This window comes from Ctenopharyngodon idella, chromosome 10 (assembly GCF_019924925.1).
Source record: "Ctenopharyngodon idella isolate HZGC_01 chromosome 10, HZGC01, whole genome shotgun sequence".
NCBI lineage: Eukaryota > Metazoa > Chordata > Actinopteri > Cypriniformes > Xenocyprididae > Ctenopharyngodon > Ctenopharyngodon idella.
The window spans coordinates 11342814-11365443 of record NC_067229.1 but is presented as its reverse complement, the minus strand read 5'-3'; the positions used below and the strand labels follow the sequence as shown (position 1 = coordinate 11365443).

General features: G+C 37.4%; 1 protein-coding gene across 15 annotated transcripts in view; it reads right to left on the bottom strand.

Annotated features, from left to right (window-relative positions):
- Nucleotides 1–334: 334 nt before the first annotated feature.
- celf5a (cugbp, Elav-like family member 5a) overlaps nucleotides 335–22630 on the bottom strand; it is a 225716-nt gene continuing 203420 nt past the window's right edge. For 5 of the 15 annotated variants that reach the window (XM_051909951.1, XM_051909940.1, XM_051909946.1 and 2 more), the window contains 6 exons: nucleotides 22294–22459; nucleotides 9422–9637; nucleotides 9087–9179; nucleotides 7145–7288; nucleotides 5542–5708; nucleotides 335–4798 (listed from right to left, as the gene is read on the bottom strand). In XM_051909951.1, the coding sequence (XP_051765911.1) occupies nucleotides 5581–5708; nucleotides 7145–7288; nucleotides 9087–9179; nucleotides 9422–9637; nucleotides 22294–22459 (747 nt within the window). In that variant the 3' untranslated portion in view covers nucleotides 335–4798; nucleotides 5542–5580. The remainder of the gene's footprint in view (nucleotides 4799–5541; nucleotides 5709–7144; nucleotides 7289–9086; nucleotides 9180–9421; nucleotides 9638–22293; nucleotides 22460–22630) is intronic. The other 10 variants (XM_051909949.1, XM_051909948.1, XM_051909944.1 and 7 more) reach the window with 5 other exon arrangements.

Genomic DNA, 22630 nt, shown 5'->3' with positions numbered 1-22630 from the left:
GAAATTCTGATTACAACATGGCGTGAACGCAGCATTGAATGCTACAATCATGTGACAATAACAACAACACCATCTAAATAATTGTAGCAAATTTGCTCAAAAAAGAAATATAATTAATTAATCATATTTCTTTTCAGCTAATTCTGGGCCAAATTGCCCGCATTCTCCACCATTATGTTATTAATTATTCATATGTCTTTTTTGAGCTAATTTGCTACATAATGTTTAAGTATGGTTTTAAAAAGAGGACTTAATACTTACCTTTTCACAACTCTGTATGTTATGCTCAATACAATGAGATAAATACAACTTCAAGAACCAAACACAAATAGTCTTCATACTTAAATTTAAAATTTTATTGTAAAATTGAAAAAAAGAGAGAGAAAGAGAGAAGCCCATTAAGTGTTTCTTTTCAATGCATACATTTTCTTAACATAACCAATAAATAGGCGATTCATAAACAGATTGTTGTCAGGAATAAATAAATAAATAAATAAAGGTTCATAAATTATTGGCAAATCATTAGATGAGTAGGCATAACAGTAAAACAATGTAAGCAGCAAGTATTTGAGAAATGTCAACGGGAGGTTTGGTTTCTCAGGCATTTGTCTTGGACATATCTTCTCTGTCTCAAAAAAAAGAAAGAAAAAGAAAGAAATAAACAGAAACACTGTCCATTTCAGTTGTTCATGCTGCACCAATCACATCGCAAAGATAGATGGTGCACCTCTTGTTCTCTTTTCTTGGAAAATAGCAAAAGAAATCAACAAACATTAACAAGAAAACCGAAAACAACTGTAAACAGCATTGTCTCATCCAGGCTTTAAGAACAGCGCAGGGAGTGCCTGGCTCTCCCACTGCACATTTCACACAGCAAAATCAATACTCTTGATATATATTTCCTTATGCTTTGTGCTGAGAAAACCAGAACTTTAACATGATCTTTATAAAGCAAAAAACCCGCCCCACCCCGAAAGCCACCCTCCCACCAACTACTCCCCCATAGAATCTGAGAAATGTGCTGCTGTTCCCTAATATACAGATTTCATATCTATAATAAGCTACTTTCCTTAGCATACAAACCATAGTTAAAGAATCATATTGTTAATATGAGTAGTACCTTTATAACACTTTAACCCCCGAAGCTTTCCCACCCGTTCCCCCCTTGAGCATGCTCACAGATCAAAGTTCGGCATGAAGATCTGAGGAACGAAACATGAATGTGGTTTGAATGAGAAAAACGCAAGTATGAAATGCTGGTGGTCTGTTTTTTTTTTTTTTCAGAAATACCTGTGTGTAATAAATAAATAGTGCAAAAACGTCCCCCCTTGTTTCTCGCGCAAACGCAATTTGTATTAATGCCGTCGGTTCACCTTTCAACACATCAAGTTTCATTTTATATGCCTTTCCAATCTAATTTTTTTTCTTTCAAGCTGTAATGATATCATCCTTCAAACTTATTAAACTTCAGGCACCAGTTGCCATTTTTAATTTGTATTACACTTGCTTTTACATGCAGGCCAAATTTAATTTGATTTTAATAATTCACATCTGGCATGGAGAGATTCTGTGAGGAAGGCCCTTGCAACTTGAGGTTATTAGACCGCTGATGCCCGAGGGCTGCATGTCTGTATATCACGACGTTCTGATATGCCACCACAGGACAGGAGAGGGGAGATGAAATGGAGAGAGTTCAGCAGAAAAAGGCTATTATAACCTGTGAATCGAATGCGATCCATTTCGGCGCGACCTGAGGCTAAAAAACGGCTGTGATATACAGGCGACGTTAATGTTTTCCAGCGAAACTTATTTCTGACGTCTGCGAAATTAAACATTTAACATACAGATATATTTTTAGGTAAGACAAACAGGTCAAATATCCACAGTGGAAATCAAATGAGGTCAAAATATGTGCTTTTCTGTCCTACCTAGATTCTAGAGCTCTGTTTTTGCATCTATTTCTGTTTATTTGTGAATTCTGTGAGGACCTGAACTTCCTGTACTTCTGTCGCTATATTATCTTTCGTTTTGGCATATCTATGAAGGCAGTGCGGAACTGACGAGTTGACAAACAGCAAACGTAGCGTAACGGCAGCCTGGATAAAATGGAAAAATGTATGAAGAAAGCAAAAAAGAACTTGTAAATGCATAGAAAAACAACTGTTTCAAGAATACTGTCCATTTAATAGTTAAAGACCCCATGAAATTGTTTGGCGAGTATAGAATTGATGCATTTCCTTTTGAAACAGGCCGGGGCATGACAACTTGTTTTAAATAGCCAAGTCTTTAGTTTCAGTATCAGTGGGAGGAGCATTCTAACTCCAGAGCATCTGATTGGACAAAAATCGATAGTGCAGGATGAGTCATCAATATTTTTGGTCTGTTTTCCAAGAAGAGAAAGACTAAAATTGAAATGCCGTATAGCTGGTAAATCATTCAGCTAACACCATGTCTACACCAGATGCGAGTGGCGCGACGCGACCAAAAAAGTCAACAGAACCCATTATAATCAGTGATATTGTCTACACTGATGCGGCGCGGCGCAACGTTTGTCACGATCAGTGTTGACAGCTTTTAGCTGTTGCAGCGCAATGCGACACGACAACGGTTGCGTCTGGTGTAAACACGGTGTAACAAACAGCCACCAATTTTGACTTCATCCTAGAGCATCTGATGAGACTAAAATTTGTAGTCAACAATATTTTGGGTCCATTTTCCCAGAAGACTGTAAATTAGTTTTGTTAGGTAACATTAGCCTCAGAGCTAACACACAAACTAAGCACCACTAAACTACAATTTTGATTTCATGGGGTCTTTAAGATTCTTGTCAAGTGCTTCAGAGTTGTGTATATTTGTGACTTGTTTGAGAGCAAAGCAACAGCTGCGGTTAAGTACACCATAATGTCAGACTCTGTGGCTTTTTTATTGATGGATCAGTTTGCTCCAACTGTAACCCCCCATAGCTGCTATTTGCAAGCTGTTCATGAGATCTTTACAGGCTGCTCATTAGACCTTTGCAGACAGTTAGTGTCAAGTTAATCCATACCAGCCTGAGAAGCATATTCTTAGAAATAAGTTTTTTTTTTTTTTCGCAGATTCAACTAGTTGCCCCAGTGTTTTCTATATCTTAAACTCATTTATTAGTGAAATGAACTCTGAAAACATCAATGTGGAATTGATTGTGCAGGTTTCCGAGGCGAAATTCGATTGCTATTTTGATGCTGCAAGATGGTCCCTGTAAAATTCTGATGTGCTTCAGAAATTGTAAGCAATAACAAGTTTGTCCTTTTGGTTGGTCTGTTACGAACCTCAACTAGGACATTTTGTGGGCTGTGTTTGGGTTTAAGGCTTGGTATCTTTGTAACTGCTTGGTTCACTTACCAGTGTGCTTTATCAGTTGATATTCAGCATTTGGCACCAACCGTTTGATGAGTATGTTCTTGAAAGATGAACAAAATGGATGATATGAAAGCTCTGCTTGTCTCTCGTAAAGGTAAAGTTGGGCGATCATTAATGAAGCACGATCGTAAACCTGATGAAATCAAACTAGATTCCCCTTAGTAGAAAAACACTAAATCGGCGCACAAAAACAAATAAACATTTCCCATCACTGTTGAGCGATAACTGTATTTTTCGTATTATTTACCTGTGCAATGGTACAGCAGTTATATTGTGAATAGTTTGCGTTGAAGCCACAGGTACTTATTCTGCTTGATAAGTAAAGCTTTTGTCGGATAAATATGTTTGTTTATGTGTACTGAATAACTACCCAAGGTTTCGCTAAACCAGCAACACTTCGCACATGCATATATAGTAATACTCAGCATTTGCTCTCTGGAATGTGAATTCTGACATCTGAGCAAAAAAAGACGATGGATGATGGACCGTTCCCTCCCTCTTTTTTTCTTCATGATTGAAAATGGCTGAACATGCTCCTAACAATCTCCAATCCACATATTCTACTCCACTAAAATAGTATAGCTTTTAAAATACTTTTTTTCTTCATTTTTTTTTTCTATTTTGTTTAAATATTCTGAAACCCAGTAGCTATAAATGTAAAAGGAAAAGAAATCAAAATCCCTTTCCTCTTCCGACCTGAAGCGAATATTTATGCTTTTTTTTTTTTTTTTTTTTTTTTAAACTTATGTCATTAGTAGTAGTTTGTAGTATTAGTATTGTTATTAATACCATATATTTCTGTTGAGGAATAAAAATGTTTGGTCCTTTGGTCCCTTTGGGGTGAAAGATTTATCAGTTTCACTGAGGGCATGGAAACCTCTGTGACCACAGAATGTCCTGCGTTTTCTGAAAGACGGTGACAGGAGAAAAGGAAAGAGGGAAAGAGAAAGAAAGTCCACTAGCGGGACAAGAAGAACTTCTTTTTTTCCACTGCATTTTTCCTTGGTCTTCAAGTTTAACCCTCATTTGTCCAGTGTAATAAAAGCCATAAGCGCCTCTTCCTTTAAATAGCATATGTGTGTATATTATGTATATAGAAATCGAAGTTGTTCTCGCTTGTTTTTTTTTCTTTTTGATAGTTGCTTGACTGACGGTTCGAAGCTCAGCGAGAGACAGGACATGTTGAGTTCTCTGTCTTAAGAGAGATCTTCCTCTTGTCTTTCGTACGCCGTGCCGAGTGTGGTTTGTCCACTGGTGCCGGTTCACCCGCAACCCTCCTCTGTACCGAACATCTTCATAAAATAAATGCTGATATGTCTTCAAAAAAATCCATTCATGTTGTTCTTGTTTGTTTTGAAAGAAAAAGTTAAATTCCTTTTGAGATTTCACTCTTCAAATCCTGCAAAAACAATAAAATGAATTATAATTAAATTAAAAATATAAATATACAACAAAAGTACATATATAATAAATTATAATAAAACTATATATGTGTGTGTGTGTATATATATATATATAAACACACATACATGCGTATATGTGTGTGTATATATATATATATATATATATATATATATATATAAACACGTATAAAAGTAAACATTAAAATACAATAATATACTAAATTTATTTAATATTTAATAACAATACAATATAAAGGAATATATTGCTATTTTTAAAAATAACAGTAATATACAAATGATTATTATTATTATTATTATTATTAATGCATTACATTTTATTTTTAATATATATATATATATATTACTGTATATATTTTCTTCTCTCTCTCTCTATATATATATACATAAAATACAATATATACTGAAGTACTATAATGTATACTAAATTTATTTAATATTTAATAACAACAATAACAACTATATATAGCCTATATATTTATTTATTTATTTTAAAATAAAAAATTAAATATATACAGATATAATACAAATATATTAAATCAAATATATAATGTAAAACATTAATATTAAAGTAATACCATTATTATTACATATATGTAATTTGAATAATAATAATACACATTTAATATACTGAATATTTAATAAATCATAGAAACAAGTATTGAGTTTATAAATATATTTACAGGTCAAGTATCTTGTGTCTTCCTGTTAAAAATCATACCTGTGCTGTTGCTGAGAGCCCTGTGTGGGTTGGGCCCTGTCAGTACGGGCGGCTCGCATCCTTCGGCCGTTTTAACTGCACTTTCAACCTCTTCATGCCGATCTGAAATCCGTTCATGGCCTGGATAGCAGCCTGTGCGCTTGCTGGGTTGTCGAAGCTCACGAAGCCTGCGACGAGAACAGACGTGAATCAAGTCGTTTGGGTACTAAAACTGATTATATGGCATCATATTAAAGAAACGTTAAAAAATCAAGCCAAAAATTGCTTTTTTATGAACGTATTGCAACTTTAACTCTATAAAATCACCATATATGCATCTGTGTGGGCTACTTTTGAACATATATAAGCCACTGGTGGTATAGAACAGGGACAAATCGCCCCATAGGACTCTGAAACGGGGCCACCCACAGCATTCAAACCCATTCGTCCATGACAGCCCCAGCTTGCCATTCAAAACCATCAACTTTTTAAAACCAGTGACCAAAAAGCCGCACTGAAGTGTGGATGCACTTTCGCTGGCATTACGAGTGTCATCAGGAACCGGTCGTGAACCATAAAAAACAGCGGGTGCTTTCATCGGTCATCAGCCACCTGAGAGCAGAGTGGCCTAGGCTCCTAACCGCGCCTGCAAATGCCCCCATTTCGAGGCTTGTATCTATAAGACGAGAGGGTCTGCGTGGAGGTGAAGTGGGGGATAAAGCCACAAGGCTGCTTAATAGGGAATCTATGTATGTCAGTGCTCTCAGCCAAGTCCCATCGGTCCATCTCGGGCCGCGGCCCCCACCGCAGATTAATTACTCTACCGAGCGCCTGTTACCCAGACCTGACATTATGCAGTAAATGCATAGTGTATAAGTCAATACGGCAAATAGGTCCTACTTCACAAATTTATATCTTATTAACCTCCCCCAGGAGACGGGAGCTGCTATTAATTGTGGCTTGGGAAATGTCTCCCCCTGGAGCGGGAACAGATGTTGATCCATAATGGGCCTTTTTGCTTCACTTAGGACTTTTTTCTGGCTCAGGGATTTTTAAAAGGCAGCGCTCTGGTTTGTGGCTTGACATAGAATACAGAATGGTGTTTACACTGTGAACGGGGCAGAAACCGATTATTGGTTGATCTGGGACGGGTTGCATACGGAAGCATTACTTAAGTCACTTGCGCAATACTTTTCTGTAGTTAATCACTGCTATTGGTTACACTAAGCATGTTGTAATCAAACATTTTTACCATTTTTGTGCAACTTTTTACTGATATTAAAGGCGCACACATTTAGAAAAGATCGTGAGCTTATGTTTATTTGTACAGCACATTTCCCACATGCCAATAGTTTCAGTTTTGCTTTATATAAACTTGTTTAAGCTTGGCGTTTATAATAAATGTGGTTTATAATGAATGCCACTATAATTTGTTTTATACCTATATTTTCATTCCTGTTCTGTTCTGAATATAGTTACATTTAAAGGATTTGTTGACATGTTTATTAAAAAAATCCACAATTCTGTACATGTATATATAATTCTATGTATAAATTACAAGATAATCATAGAACATTCGAAAAAAAAATGCATGTGGAAAGAAATGCGTGCTGATTTGTCTCACCAAAACATTTGCTCTGGTTGGTGGCTCTATCCATGAAGACCTTGGAGGAGATAACTGTACCAAATGGAAGGAACATCTGCATGAGCTCGTTGTCACCAAATTCCTGCGGTAGATGGTAGATGAAGAGGTTGCAGCCCTCTGGTCCTGCAACACAAATATGTTGTTATTCACTGTGAAGTTTCCTTTCAAGTGACAGAGACACTTTTTTTTTTTTTTAAAGGGGATATATCATGAAAATCTGACTTTTTCCCTATTTAAGTGCTATAATCGCTTCCCCGCTGCATCTACCAACCCAGAAAACATGAAAAAGGACAACCCAGAAACTTTGCAAGCATGTGAAAAAAATGAGATGCACAGATTTCGCTCCCCTAGTGATGTAGGAAGGGGATCTTATTATAATATTACCGCCCCTTAATCTGCACGTTTCCACCCACGGTGCCAACATTTTGTTTTCGCAAGCAACAACGGTGTACCAGTTCTAACGCCATGGCAAAAATTCGAGCAACGCATGCTAACTGTTCTGTTGTTGGCTGCACAGACGAGCACTGAACATTATTTAGGCCATGTTGGGCTGCTTTAGAGAAGAGGAAGAGTTGTTGTAGTAGAGTGTTGTTGCCATGCCGTCATTTTATGCTGCACTGCTTCACAAATGAGGGTCAATTCAACGCCGGATTTGCACGAAAGATTAACATGACGGCACATGCTCGATGAGTCCACAGCAACTACATAAATTTATCCACTAACCATTCAGTTGGATTCTAAAAGTTGTAACTTCTTCCTGAGTCTCTCCATCAGTGTTCGACTCCAGTTTAAACAATGTAAGGCTGAACACCGTTACTGACATTCGTCATTTTGGCTGCGTGAGATTCTCCAGCTTTGTTGTTGTTGAGCAACCAAAGCACAAGCTGTTAAATCTCTGCCCACTTTTGTAGCAGCAGCTCATTTGCATTTAAAGGGACACACACAAAAACGGCGTGTTTTTGCTCACACCCAAATAGGGGCAAATTTGACAAGCTATAATAAATGATCTGTGGGGTATTTTGAGCTGAAACTTCACAGACACATTCTGGGGACACCAGAGACTTATATTACATCTTGTAAAAGGGGCATAATAGGTCCCCTTTAAATATAGGACTTATATGTAAATAACAGACCTTAGTCAGGGTAGCGCCATATTTAATGTTTGTCAGGAATATAAGGGATAGAAGTACAGTGCATTTAATGGATTGTACTGTTGTTTAACAACATACCGATTGTCCAGCTGACGAAACGTCTTTTTGAAAAAACAAAAATCAGTAGACAAAAACTCTACAAAAACTCCATAGTTTTGAAGGTTGTGAGTTATGAAAGTTATGTGATCTAGGACCTATATTCAGTGCACGTCATTGTAAAGACTGTGCCTGCATTTGAAATCGCAAACTTTCCTACTACATAGTAGGTGAAAAACAGTATGTGACAAAAGAAGTGTGTCCGAATTCAGTATTCATGAAACAGTAGGCAAAAAGTACCTGGATGACCTACTACTTCCGCTGAGATTCTGAAGTGTGCATATGATTGGGACACTTTACTATGAGGCCATGGGAGAGGATTTGTGAATGATAGTGAAGTGACACAACTGACCCTGGTAGATCACATGATAATGACAACATGGCGAATGTAGTACAGATTACATTCATGCTATACGCATTCGTACTATATAGAACATACTTTTTTAGCAGTCGCAAAGTAAATACATAATTAAAAGAAGTACCTCCCCAAGAGACTGGACACAGCCTACAAGTATATTCCTCATAGCCTCGTTTTCATCCGTGTTAAATTAAATATGGCATGTAACCTGACTAAGGTCTATATTGTTAATTTCAGGCATTTCATTCAGTTTGTCCCTCATCATCATGCATGTATATTGATGCATATACATAAAAACAAATGAAAAATCTCTCACCCTCACCTTCTCTCTGCTGCTGCTGTTGAATGACTTGTGGTGGCTGTGGCAAGCTTTGGCCAATAGGGGTCAGTGTGGTCGCAGGGTAGATGGCTGTACGTACAAAGAGAAATTTGTTTGAGGACACAGCCTGTATTTATGTGATACAGCATTGAACAAGGCTACTCGAGAGAGCGAGACAAAAAAAAATATAAAAAAAAATCAACAAACTGATGCATGGTTGGTCAAAAACAACCTTCCATTTTAAGTAAACAGCACAAAAAAGCAAAAAACATTTCACCCTTAGAATTTATGTGTGTGTGTGTGTGTAGTATATATTTATATATATAGTTCACCTGTATATTGCTGCACCCCAGTGAAGGCCTGCTGTAGGGTGTCCGCAGCCGTGGGGCTTTGGGTGGAGTAAGGGGGCAATCCGTTAGTGTACACAGCCTCGACTGCAGGGTGTCCATTGGGCTGGTGAGGGATGCTGGTGAAGCCGTTGACGATAGGAGTGACAATGCTGGGTACGGCTGATGTGGTGATGTTGGCAGGCGGTGAGCTGAGGCCTGCTGAGCCAGGAAAACAAACACAGACAGCACATTGTAGGTCAGTACAGTTACCAAAGAAGATGTACAAAAAGTCAACAATTTTACATTAAATTATAGAAAATGTATATATACACATTTAAAATGTTGTCAATGTGGGACGAGTTGAAAATATTTTGGTCATTGACAGCATTCTCTTTTAGCCAGTTAGCTTTGAGGCTAATGCTATTGTACTAATAAATGCTGACAAAATTAACTTGTAATATGTATACACAAATATAAAATTCACAATTTTTCTCTTTCTGGAAAACCAAAAAATGTTGATGATATTGAGGAAAAATCAATGAATGAATAAATGAATGAATGAATCTATCCAGTGGCGTGCACAGACGCGAGGGCAGGGGCTCAAGCGCATCCCGGGGGGAGGGGGTGGTAAATCGGGGGGTAGAAATCGAGTTCCAGGGAGCAGAAATGGGAACGCGGGGGCACCGCGATGCGATCGCAAAGGGCGCTTTCACTTTCGCGATCAAAGGGGCAGGGGCTCAAGCCCCCCCGGCCCCTCCCCCATGCACGCCACTGAATCAATCAATCAATCAATCAAACAATCAAACAATCAATCTATCTATCTATCTATCTATCTATCTATCTATCTATCTATCTACCTATCTAGCTAGCTATCTATCTGTCTGTCTGTCTATAGTACACACAGTGAATTTTATTAACAGTATAGGAGTAAAGTTCAAGGCTCACTGAAATTAAACAAAGTATATATTATATTCATTATTTGGTAAATTATCATTTATTCATAATAATATTCATTTAAAATCTATTTATAATTCATTTTATAATTATTTATATATCATAGATAAGATACAGTATTACTTATAAGTAATTATAAAGTTTTATAATATAACTCATTAAAGAGTCATCATAACAATCATCATTACACTATATAATGCTGAATTAATGTACATGAAAACTATTAGAAATGGCATGGAAGTTTGATTAATATATCAGACTTCAGAATATAAATGAATGTAGATGAACTGCTGAGCTGTCAATCATTCTATAATGTTTGTTAATGACTCAAGTTGAGTTACAAAAAAGTGGTTTTAAAGTTTACAGAAAAATAATTTGCGACCATCTGCAAAAAAAATCCTTTAAGAGACCCTTGCTGGCATGGGTCATGTTTGATCCCAAGCCTTGTTTCTGAGCTGTGGCTGTGCGCATCGGTACAAACTACAAAACAGTTCCCATAGGATACCATTTCAATCTGTATCTGTGAACAATGCTGGACATAGAGGACGGTCGTCATGGAAACTCCCAGCATGCCTCAATTACAATGTGGCGAAAGACCCTATAGAAAAGTCTTTATAGAAATATGACCAAGCTGATGGATTCAAACATGCTGCGGTGCCGTTCACTTACAGCATGACAGATTGTGAACCAAGTTTGTATTGAACAGAAAGGTTCCCAAAACTGTACTCAAGCCTCCCACTGCTGTAACCTGGGGGAATTCCAGTGGGCCGAAGAGAGCTCTTTACTCTCGTTTGTGCTATTTCCTGTTCCTAAGCTTTTTCGCAATTGTTTGCTTCCCACACAGCACATTGATAAATTAGATGACGCCTCTGCCCCATTCTTCCCAGAGCCCAGGAGACCGGGCGCGTTCAGGGATGTCCGACAGGCAGCCTCAGCCGAACCGACCACACGTGCGGGGCCGAGCGGCAGCTGCGTGCTGTTATAATGTTGGGAATCTATCATTGTGATGTGACAGTTTCGAAAAGCTGAATGCTGATGGGAGGATCCAGCCCGCAGGAAGGTTAGGAAACAGACTGAGCTAGTCACGGAAACTCAGATCATGTTCTGGATGAGGAATAAGACTTCAGTAGGCATCAAAAAAAGCTAGTAAGACAAGACAAATGATATGACTAGAGTGATACGAATAGTTAGCCCTGAAAAAATGGGTAGTCTCACACAGATCACTTTGTTGAATTCTACTGCACTTCTTTCCCATTGTTCACTATGTAAAAATGCGCTAGACGGATGTGCTGTTTTTCAGTTTTGCGCATGATACAGCATTAAAAACCACGACTCTGTTACAAGAAGTTAATAGAGAGGTGGAAGAATTACATATTTTTGTAGGCCATCACCCTGGTTCCCTAGTCAAAAACCCAATAGGATATTTCTATTGGTTTTTGGATCTTCACAAATGAACAACTTTTAGGAATTTTGAAGCTTTAACACAATCATTTGTATTAGGTACCTAATACAAAAGAAACAAATGCCACGTTTCCACCGAAATTAACCGGAAAAATTTGTCCCAGGAGATTTTTTCCCCCAGACCTGTTGCTGTCTGCATTTCCATCGCGGTCTAAAGTACCGTGAAGATTAAGTCCAGTGATGTAGGACTGTGCGCGACTTTCCAGTTCCCGCTGGATTTCGTCCTCCTCATATAAGCTTAATAAAGCCTGAACCTTGACGTCGATCCATCTGTCCTATTTTTTAAACTCCATTGTTGATTCAAATAGCAAACAACTCTTACTGCACTCACCGCAACAGACTTTTAAAAATGGTGGTTGAAATAAATTGCTCAATAAATTGAACTCAATGTACTACTGAGCCCCCCTACTACACACTCCTGAGCCCACCCACTTTTTTTAAAAAACAAATGTACGCAGCTGATTAATACGATTGATTCTAGTAGAGTTTGATGTTAGCATGCTAAGCTAACAATGACTATTTGAAATAGATTTAGCTATTTTTACTATTACTTTTTGGTTCTGAATACAATGTATATTTAACCAAGTTCTATCAATTACAATTAGAATGTTTCTTTTTGTTTTGGATAACGTTCCCCTAAGGTTCTCCTTACCACTATATTCTGATATCTTTTAACCTGCTGTACATCATGTTTTGTTTTGATGGACAAATAGGGCTCTTCATGCGAGATTCCTGTCACTTGATTTCAATAGAGTTTGATGTTAGCATGTGGCTAAGGTAACAATGATGATTTAAAATAGATTTAGCTATTTTTATTGTCACTTTTTGGTACTGAATGAAATGTATATATTTATAAACAGATTGTTTCCTTCAGGTTTAAAAAAAATGTTCCCATAACTGTCAGGAATAAAGTGAGTAAAGCTTTTTGGAACTGATGCAGTGGCCTACAAAAATATGCAAAAATATTGGGTAAAATACACAATTTATCATCAACAGTAGAATAAAACGTTTTAACTAGCATTACTCTTAATATGTCCATCATTTTTTTATTTTTTTTACTGAGGTTAAAGGCATTCTGGGACTGTGTTCTATAGATATGAGAGAATCATTCAGTTTACAATTTTATAGTGTAAACATTTTGCACTGGTCCCATGTATTAGCGCATGACACGCAATTCACAGATCAAGAGAATCAATAGGCAATTCTTAGTGTAGATCCAAGTGTGCACTGTATCATCGTTCCCTTTGTGGTTCTGTGTGGTCCATATCATAGCAATTTGTTCCAGATGGAGTCTATTTTGGCATCTAATTCCAAAAGTCCAGAATGAATCCATCTGTTATTAAACAAATCTTTTATCTGTCACCCCTGTTAGTATGTTGAGCTCTACGAGTTGTTGAGTATTCTGCAAATACTGTTATTTCATGTTAGGGAAGTGTAATTGGATTTACATTACTGCAATCTGCCCTCGGTGCATCATGCTGATTTGCACCCGATGGTGACTACAATGAGGAACAGCTTACCATATGCACCAAAAGGATTTATTATGCAAATTATACACTGAAATCAACAAGGAGCACTGGAACCGTATCGGTTAGCACTGCAGCCAAACCAATCACAATAACTAACTCCCATCACATCCATATTTTTAATACAGAGGCTGGCTTATGTTTATTTACTCCTGAATTTATAAAGACGTCTGGTGTAATGCGACACAATGAGAATCTTTATGCAACAAAACGTCTTATGTCTTTATGCTACAAAATGCCACTTAATGTCCACAAAAGCACAGCCATAAATACTTTAATGGCAGTTTACAAAATTTTCTTCCACTATATTGTCCATCTTACACATTAACACTTGACCGCAATTCACTCTTAATGCAAATTTGGCCACTTTTTACTCCTCCTCGTGTTGTTCCAAACCCATATGACTTTTTCTTCCATCAAACAGAAAATCATAGTGCTTCTATGTTCATTTTTTGAAGCTCAACAGCTCCAGTCCCCATTCCTTTCAATTGTATGGAAAAGAGCAGCGTGAACATTCTGCTACATGTCTGATTTTTTTCATCCACAATATATATATATATATATATATATATTGTTTTCAGGCAAACTATTACTTTTACTGTCAGAGACCAACTGTAGCATCGTAGTACATTAGTTTAAAGCTATTAAATATTATTTTAACTAAATATGGGTTAAAACTACATCCCACAAAGCACAATCACTGCCTACTGACACCATTGGGGACTGTTTTGCATTAAATTTTGCAAGTTCTTCATGCCTGGTGACAGAAAAATGGCAAAATACCAAAAGAAATATAAATCAGTGTAAATTCGAGACTATTTAATCCAAATGCTGCAGAAATGCAAGAGTGGGTTTTAGTCTTTAACCGTTTTTAAAGGTATTATAACAGCTCATTCAGTAAATGACAGATAAATGACTCCAAATGATCTTCAATGTAGTCTAATGGAACTTTTAAGAACATTTTAGCTTGCTAGCCAGTCTTAAATAGACATCAATGCAACTGTAAGCCTCTAAACATTCATTTCAGGTACTTTACAAAATAAAATATGCATAAACAACTTGATTTTTACAACCAGTGTCTTCCTTAAACAGAAAAACAGCATATTTGAGGGCACCAGCATGCAACACAACTTGTGCAGCTGCTCCGTTTGAAACGCTTTCAGGCTTTCGTACGACCATAATGTCTATTTCGCGGCCCCCGTGAGACCGAGAACAAAGTCAATGGGTTTTATGACCCTGAAGGCACACAAGGTGAACTCAACCGTCCCCATCATGTTCCGCGCCCCTCGGATGGCTCGCAAATACTGCACCTGACACCTCATTAACTTCGTCCGGGGCTTTAAACACAACAGAAACATCCGACATATGCTTAACCAAAGTGCAGTCTCTCATCTGTCCATGACACATCTCCATTTAAACCGAAAAAAGCTGGACGGGGGCTTTGCGAAACCCATCAAGCCCGTGTCAGGGTACAAACTTCAGGGCAGAGACGAATAACAGGACCAGCCTGGCTGCACAGTTTCAAGCCATTTAATCCCGCCGCTGACAATTAGACTGTCATGCCGTCGACTTGGAGCACTATGTAGCTCAAGAGCTTGCACCTGCTGAACATTACTCTTATAAAAAAGAAACAAAACCGGGGAAAACATCACCATGCATCACGGTAGCGATATATCCTCTAATAGAGGGCGCCATCTGGCTGAGCTTGTACGCACCATCGCGCTTAAGTGCTTTACATCTGTTAATAGAGCGGCTGCGCTATTGTTTTCAGCGAGCGCTCTTAACCCCTCTGTTGCTCTCCTAAACGCTGCATGCACCGTGGGACGTTACCACGTTACCTCCGGATGCCGACGCCCAGGTTTCTAGGTTACTCCGGATACTGGAGCCACACTAACGCGATGTCAAATCCTCTTCATTGTAAATACCTTTTACTTTTTGTTATTTTTATGAACCGTGGCAATACCAGGGTTTTTTTTTTTTTTTGGACATGTACCATGGTGTTCTCTGAAGTACTTTGGGGTACTGTGTTAATACCATGTATATGAACAAGGTAATCATTCAGTACCATGGTATATATAATATTTTCTACTGATACTATCACTTTACCATTGTACTATCAGTACTTTTACGGTCTTGTACTTTTATTATACTATATAATTATTATTATTATATGCTTAATAATAAATAGTGTTAATGTACAAAAATAACAAATTGATTTCACATTTTAAAAAGTGAAAATGTATGAAATCCATAGAATTTATTTATTGAAATAACAAAAACAACACCATATTATTATTATTATTAATCATCAATTTTATATACTTAGTTCACTTCAGAATCCAAGATTTTTATGTCTTTTTTTCTACAGTCGAAAAGTCTGAGATATATTTAAAAAGGTTTATAATGGTTGTGAATGGGGGGCCACATTTTAAAGCAAAAAAATAAAAATAAAAAATGCATCCATCCATAATAAAAATAATCCATACGGCTCCAGGGGGTTAATAAAAGCCTTCTGAAGTGAAGCGATGCGTATTTGTAAGAAAAATATCCATATTTAAAACTTTATGGATTCAAATAACTAGCTTCCGACGGACGACCGTACACATACTGCACAAGTCAACTTGCACCAAATGAGTAACCCCTGAAGCAACGTATGACGCAGGATTGTAGGAGTTGCGTAAGCTTAGACGCCTCTCGTGGTTCAAACAAATAGGGCTGGGCAACAAACCGAAGCTCTTCTTCTCTTATATCGAAATCCTCTGACATTTCTCTTTAAAAAATATTGTTTTAGACTTTTGTGACCGGTGTTTTGTTTTTCTCTATCCTCTGCACTTCCGCGTTCGTCATTACGTCGTGCGTCGGGTCAGAGGTTGCTCTTCTGCCACAAATCAATGTGTACGGCCGTCTTCCGAAAGCTAGTTATTATAGTTAAAGGGATAGTTCACCCAAAAATGAAAATTTGATGTTTATCTGCTTACCCCAAGGGCATCCAAGATGTAGGTGACTTTGTTTCTTCAGTAGAACACAAATGATGATTTTTAACTCCAACCGCTGCGGTCAGTGTTGGGTGTAACGCGTTACTAAGTAACGCGTTACTGTAATTAAATTACTTATCCACTGAAAAAGTAAAGTAAGGGATTACTGTTCATTTTTAGGTAATTTAATTACAGTTACTTATAATGTACTTGCGTTACATACTGTAAATTAGTTCAACAGTTCTGTTTAAATCAATATTGAATTTAAAATGTATATTTGTCGTCTTAAGGTAAAAGTGAACACTGCCTCTTTAAAATCGTTAGCTGTAGTACAGTTGCGCGTGACCAGTTGGCTGCGTAGTTTCTGTCTGAAGATGTCGGCAGAAGCGAGTTTTGCAGAATGGAAATATTCCAGTTACTTCACTTTTTTGAAACAGGTAGGCAAGAACATTAAGGTAAAATGTAAGCTATGTCCTAGGGAGAAGAAAACTGCGCGCGCTCTCTGAGAGCGCACACACATAGCCGCCTCTCCGCGGTTTATTACACATAAACGTTCAAATACACACACAGTTATGTCAAAATGCCCGTCTTAGCATATATTCGCGTTGGTTATGTGAATGTGAACAGCATGTGTAACAGCATATTGTCTCCGTCTACACCACTATGTCCAACTGCCTTGAGTGCACGCACGGCATCCGGTTGGTGAGGTCTGAACGCACTCTGATGCCGGAAGTGATCGCTCGCACTCATTGACATATACACGTGAGAGATCACTTCCGTCATCAGAGCGCGTTTTTAGACCTCACCAACCGGATGCTCAAGGCAGTTGGACATAGTGGTGTATTAGAGATAAAAAAAGATATAAATACTGTTCGGTTTCTCACACAAACCGATCACTTCGTGTCTTAGGACATCAGTGTGTCATCACGAGCCGCAGGGTTTAATTTGGATTTGTCTGTGCATGTTTTGACTCTTATAGATGGAGTTCCCATTAACAAGCATTATACGACTGACAGACCGCAACGGTTGGAGTTAAAAATCATCATTTGTGTTCTACTGAAGAAACAAAGTCACCTACATCTTGGATGCCCTGGGGGTAAGCAGATAAACATCAAATTTTCATTTTTGGGTGAACTATCCCTTTAATAAAGTTTTAAATATGGATATTTTTCTTACAAAAACCCACCGCTTTGCTTCAGAAGGCCTTTATTAACCCACTGGAGCCATATGGATTACTTTTATGATAGATGGGTGCATTTTTTGGCTTTAAAATGTGGCCCCTATTCCCAACCATTATAAAGCTTGGAGGAGCAAGGATATTTTTTCTTAAAAATCTCCGATTGTGTTCGTCTGAAAGAAAATAGTCATATACACCTAGGATGGCTTGAGGGTGAGTAAATCATGGGATAATTTTCTTTTTTGGGTGAACTATCCCTTTAATACAGCAATACTTTATTGGGCCTGTTGGCATTGTAACTGAAATAATCCATATTTCAATCCATATTGAATCATAATCTAACTGAAACAACCTTGAATGAATCCGACTCAAATCAGAAATCAGTTCAGTCACCCAGTCCTACCAATTACATTTTTAAGATTTTAAATGAAGACAGGTTGTGTAAATCATATTAAATAATACTATTGATGACAACATCTATACAGTACATAATGTGTTAAAATTGTTCATTGTGGTCCATACCATAATATTATTTTCCAGATGTTGTTTATTTTGTAATCCAATTTTGCAAATCTTTTATGTGTACCTCTGACTGAGCACAATGAGATGTTCTGCTAATACTTTGTGACTTCATGTTAATGTTATTTCTAACACAGAGGATATTTCACTCTAATAATATTCCGCGCTTGTGCATTAACTAAAAGATGGAGATCTGAAAGCAGCCTCAGATGATGTGGCAGCTGTTCTGCCGTTCAATTGTACTCTTGCCAGATGTCTTCAGATTGCAGCACAATTCCCTAAAAACCACTTCATGATGGAAGGATGTAAGAAGGCTTTTTTGCATCACAATAGATCAGTTGTTCAGTCAATTTTAAAGCCTGATCCAAAAACATTTATTCTGTTTATTCAAGACGGCACACAATATTTCTCAGGCAACATTAGCTCTTAATATCGAACCAGATTTCAGTATAGTCCGTGCTTCCACAATGCTTTATTCACAAGTCACAACCAATCAGAGGGAGTGTGTGCACAGAGGCAGATGTATTGAATAAACCAGAGGTGCTGTGCCTGTCAGGGAGATGCAAATGAATGAATGAATGAACAAGAAATAAAAATCGTATGAATATCTTATTTATTGTAGTCCTTGGAATATTTTTAACGCCAGACGTTCTTTCTTGCCCATGATTAATAATGCAACAGATTCCAATAGGTTCAATAATGGAAAGCAATCAGAAGAGCAGAGCTCACACGCGCATACAGGAGTGTGTCCAATGCTGCGCATATTTCAGTACATCTCGCGCCCACAGGAGATCCGCGCAGCTCCGCCAGTCTCTTTCAATTAAGTCAGTGTAAGAGAGGCCAATTCACCCCAGCAGCTGCATTGCATGTTAATATGACATTGATCTTAGTCAAAGAGGATAAAATCCAAACATAAGAGAGTGGTTGTTTTACACAGAGCTGGATCATTTTTGCGAGGAAAGAAAAAAAAAATAACAAAAAGATCAAGGATTCTTGGACACTTGGATATTTACATGGTACAGCAAGGTATTACAAGAATACCAAAGTACATGTCCAAAAAAGAAAAAAGAAAACATGGTATTAGTACCAGTTTAGCACCAACGAGATACTATTATAGTGTTTATTAATATTTTTAATTAGTTTTTATTTGTATATTTTCTTAATTTTAAGGTTAGTAATTTTGTTTTTTAGTAAAATTGTTTTAAAAAAATATGTATGTGTAGTTTCTATTTTTTATTTCAGTTTTAGTTATTTTAGTACATCAAGTTAAACTAAATGAAAATATCATACCATAGTACCATGGTACCATGTCCAAAAAACATGGCAGTAACTGTACCATTAACTTATACCAGGTGATTACCATGGTTCATTGGTTCAGTATTTACCATGGTAATACTATGTTTGTGTGACACTTACTAGGTTCCATAGACATTTACCATTGTAATACAATTTTTTTTTTTTTTTTTTTTTTTTTTTTTTTTTTACATTTATCAACATCATGGACATAGCTTCATGGACATTTGCTATGGTAATATCATGGTTTCATGAGCATTTACATGGCAATACCATTTTGTGATGTTTATCATGGCATTACTATGGTTTTATGAAAATGTGTCTTGGTATTACTGTTTTGCAACATTTACCATGGGAATATTGTGGTTTCATGAACATTTGTTATGGTAATATCATGTTTTGTGACATTTACCATGGTAATATCATGGTTTCGTGAGCATTTACCATGGCAATATCATGTTTTTGTGACATTTACCATGGTAATACCATGGTTTCATGAGCATTTACCATGGTAATACCATGTTTTTTGACATTTACCATGATATTAACATAATTTCAAGGACATTTGCCATTGTACCACAATAATAGCATGTTTTTGGGACATACAATATACCATGGTACTAATATGCTTTGAACATGATTTTATCATGATGTTCTTTAAAATATAAAAGGAGTAAAATGTAAATACCATTATATATGTATATCAAAGCACCATAATATTAACATCTGATGCCATAATTGTACCATGGTAGCACCACAGTACTTTTTGGTAAGCACTGGCATTCATACCAAAGAAAAAAATAAACTGTAAACAAGGCATCAACGTATAATTCTATGACATAAACAGTTGCAGTCCTGTGAATTTCAGAATTGGTAATACAATGGGTGATGACAAAACAAACATGCAGAGTGTGATGGATGATTCGTGATGGAAAAAGTGCATGTTTTGCATTGCATGTGTCTTGACTAAACATTTGACAAACCGTCCTGTCTGTCTGACTTAATATTTGAAGTAGCAAGTAAGTACATTTGCATGTAATGCCACACATGGATAGCCTCAGCAGAGGAGGAGTGTGGCTTGACAGCTCTGGAGCTTTAATTGGACGAGGCTTTTATGGGACTGGATGGCGGCTTGTAAAAGATGGAACCGTATTAAATCTATATGTGATGCCAGTGGGAGCGTCTTGCTATTCAGCCCCTCAGGTAATAAAGCTTGTGTTTTAACTTTGCATGAGAGCGCAAACGTTTTGTCATTCCACGGTCAGTCAATTAGCCACGAAACTAATAATGTGCTTCGAAATCGTCCGGCCAGTTAGCTGCAAGCTACTCATATGTTGCCAAACTATGTGCTTTACCGGGAATGACAAATGATATTGTCCGGTGTCGTGGTGTACAGTGTAAATTGGTACAGCAGTGCTGTTGACAAAAGAGGAATGAGCTTTGTTAAAGCGGAGCATAATTCACTGGGTGGCATGTTTTCGGAAGAGATTGGAAAAGTGCAATACTGCTGCATAAGCAAATGCCGTAAGGTGGCCATTATCCAGTAAGATCTCATGTTTGTTTAGATTATATGATAACGGGGTGTTGGGAATGACAATCAGAGCAGCCGTGTGTCCTGATTATCAAAGCTTTCCGACTAAAATGGACAATCTGCAATTCTGACGCTAGTGCCATTTAGGAAATGTCAGCATGGGTGTTTTTGTAACTTAAAATGTGACATGTGATGGGATTTGCTTAAAATCAGGGCAAGAAATGTTAGAAAGGTTATGTAATTTTGTGTCAATTATCTGAAATAGTTGACACCTCAATTTAGAAAAATGGCGTCAGAAAAAATGGCATCAGAACAAAACCTCAAAGGTTATCCACACTTCCACTCATTTTTCTAAGTTTGACGCAAAAGGTTGCACAAAAAAACTGAAGACATTTGTGAAATTGTGTAAAGTTTTGTCAATCAAAAAGTAATGCTTCATCAGTGTTTACATGCACAGTTATAATCAATTTTTATATTGAACAAAAAAAGAAAAAAAAAAACGCAAGTATGTTTACATGCGCAGTTCTGTCAATCCAAAAATTATACGTACTGAACTCTTAAAGGGTTAGTTCACCCAAAAATGAAATTTTTGTTATTTATTACTCACCCTCATGTTGCTCCACACCCGTAAGACCTTCATTCATCTTCAGAACACAAATTAGGATATATTTGATGAAATTCGTGAGCTGTCTGGCCTCCAACAGATTGCAACACAATTACCACTTTCAAGGCCCAGAAACGTAGTAAAGACATCGTTAAAATATTCCATGTGACTGTTGTTGAATAAAGTCTTTGTTTTTTTTCACACAAAAAGTATTCTCGTCGCTTCATAACATTAAGGTTGAACCACTGTAGTCACATGGACTATTTTAACGATGTTTTTACTACCTTTCTGGGCCTTGACAGTGGTAATTGTGTTACAGTCTATTGGAGGCCAGAAGGCTCATGCATTTCATTAAAAATATCTTAATTTGTGTTCCGAAGATGAACGAAGGTCTTAAGGGTTTGGAGCGACATGAGGGTGAATAATTAATGACAGAATCTTCATTTTTGGGTGAATTAACCCTTTAATAAATCATAAACTACGCAAACAGAACACGACTATGTTTACATGCACAGTTACAATCAACCTACAGCAGGTTTTAGGTTTTAGAACAGTCATCCAAGAATAAACGACAAAATGCGCAACTGGATATTTGATACGTTAAACATACATCTTTTTTTTTTTTAAAGTTGGCGCACAATGAGGGGCCAACTGCATTATTTAGATGCACAAAAATCATTTTTGGTCACAATAAAAATAAATTATTGCTTTAGTCCAACAAAAATCTAACTTTTAAAGTGTATGTAATCTTGTGAACTGACTGTGTGCAGTCCAGTTAACATAATGCTAAGAAGACCCCATCCCGTAAGAGAGGAAATGAAGCGCTGTTGCTCACCCAGTGTCTGATGAAACTCACCCGACACCGGGGTCATGGGGGTGGGCGGCAGGCTGTTGATATTGAGCGCCCCCATCTGGTGGATCTGGGTGGTGGGAAAGGCCACGCTGGGCGCCAGGTAGCCTCCGTGACTGGCAGCCATGAGGGCCGCCTGCTGCTGCATCAGCTGCCGGATAGAGAAAACAGAAAGCAGAGAGGAAAGAGAGAGAGAGAAAAGTTACTAGAAGCACACAGGCTACATGGGGGCATGATGGATAGGCAGTGCTTCGCAGAGTAGAGGAGAAAGTAGAGCGGAAAAAGAGAAAAATGTGTCAACCTATGTTTAGTGAAAGCGTCC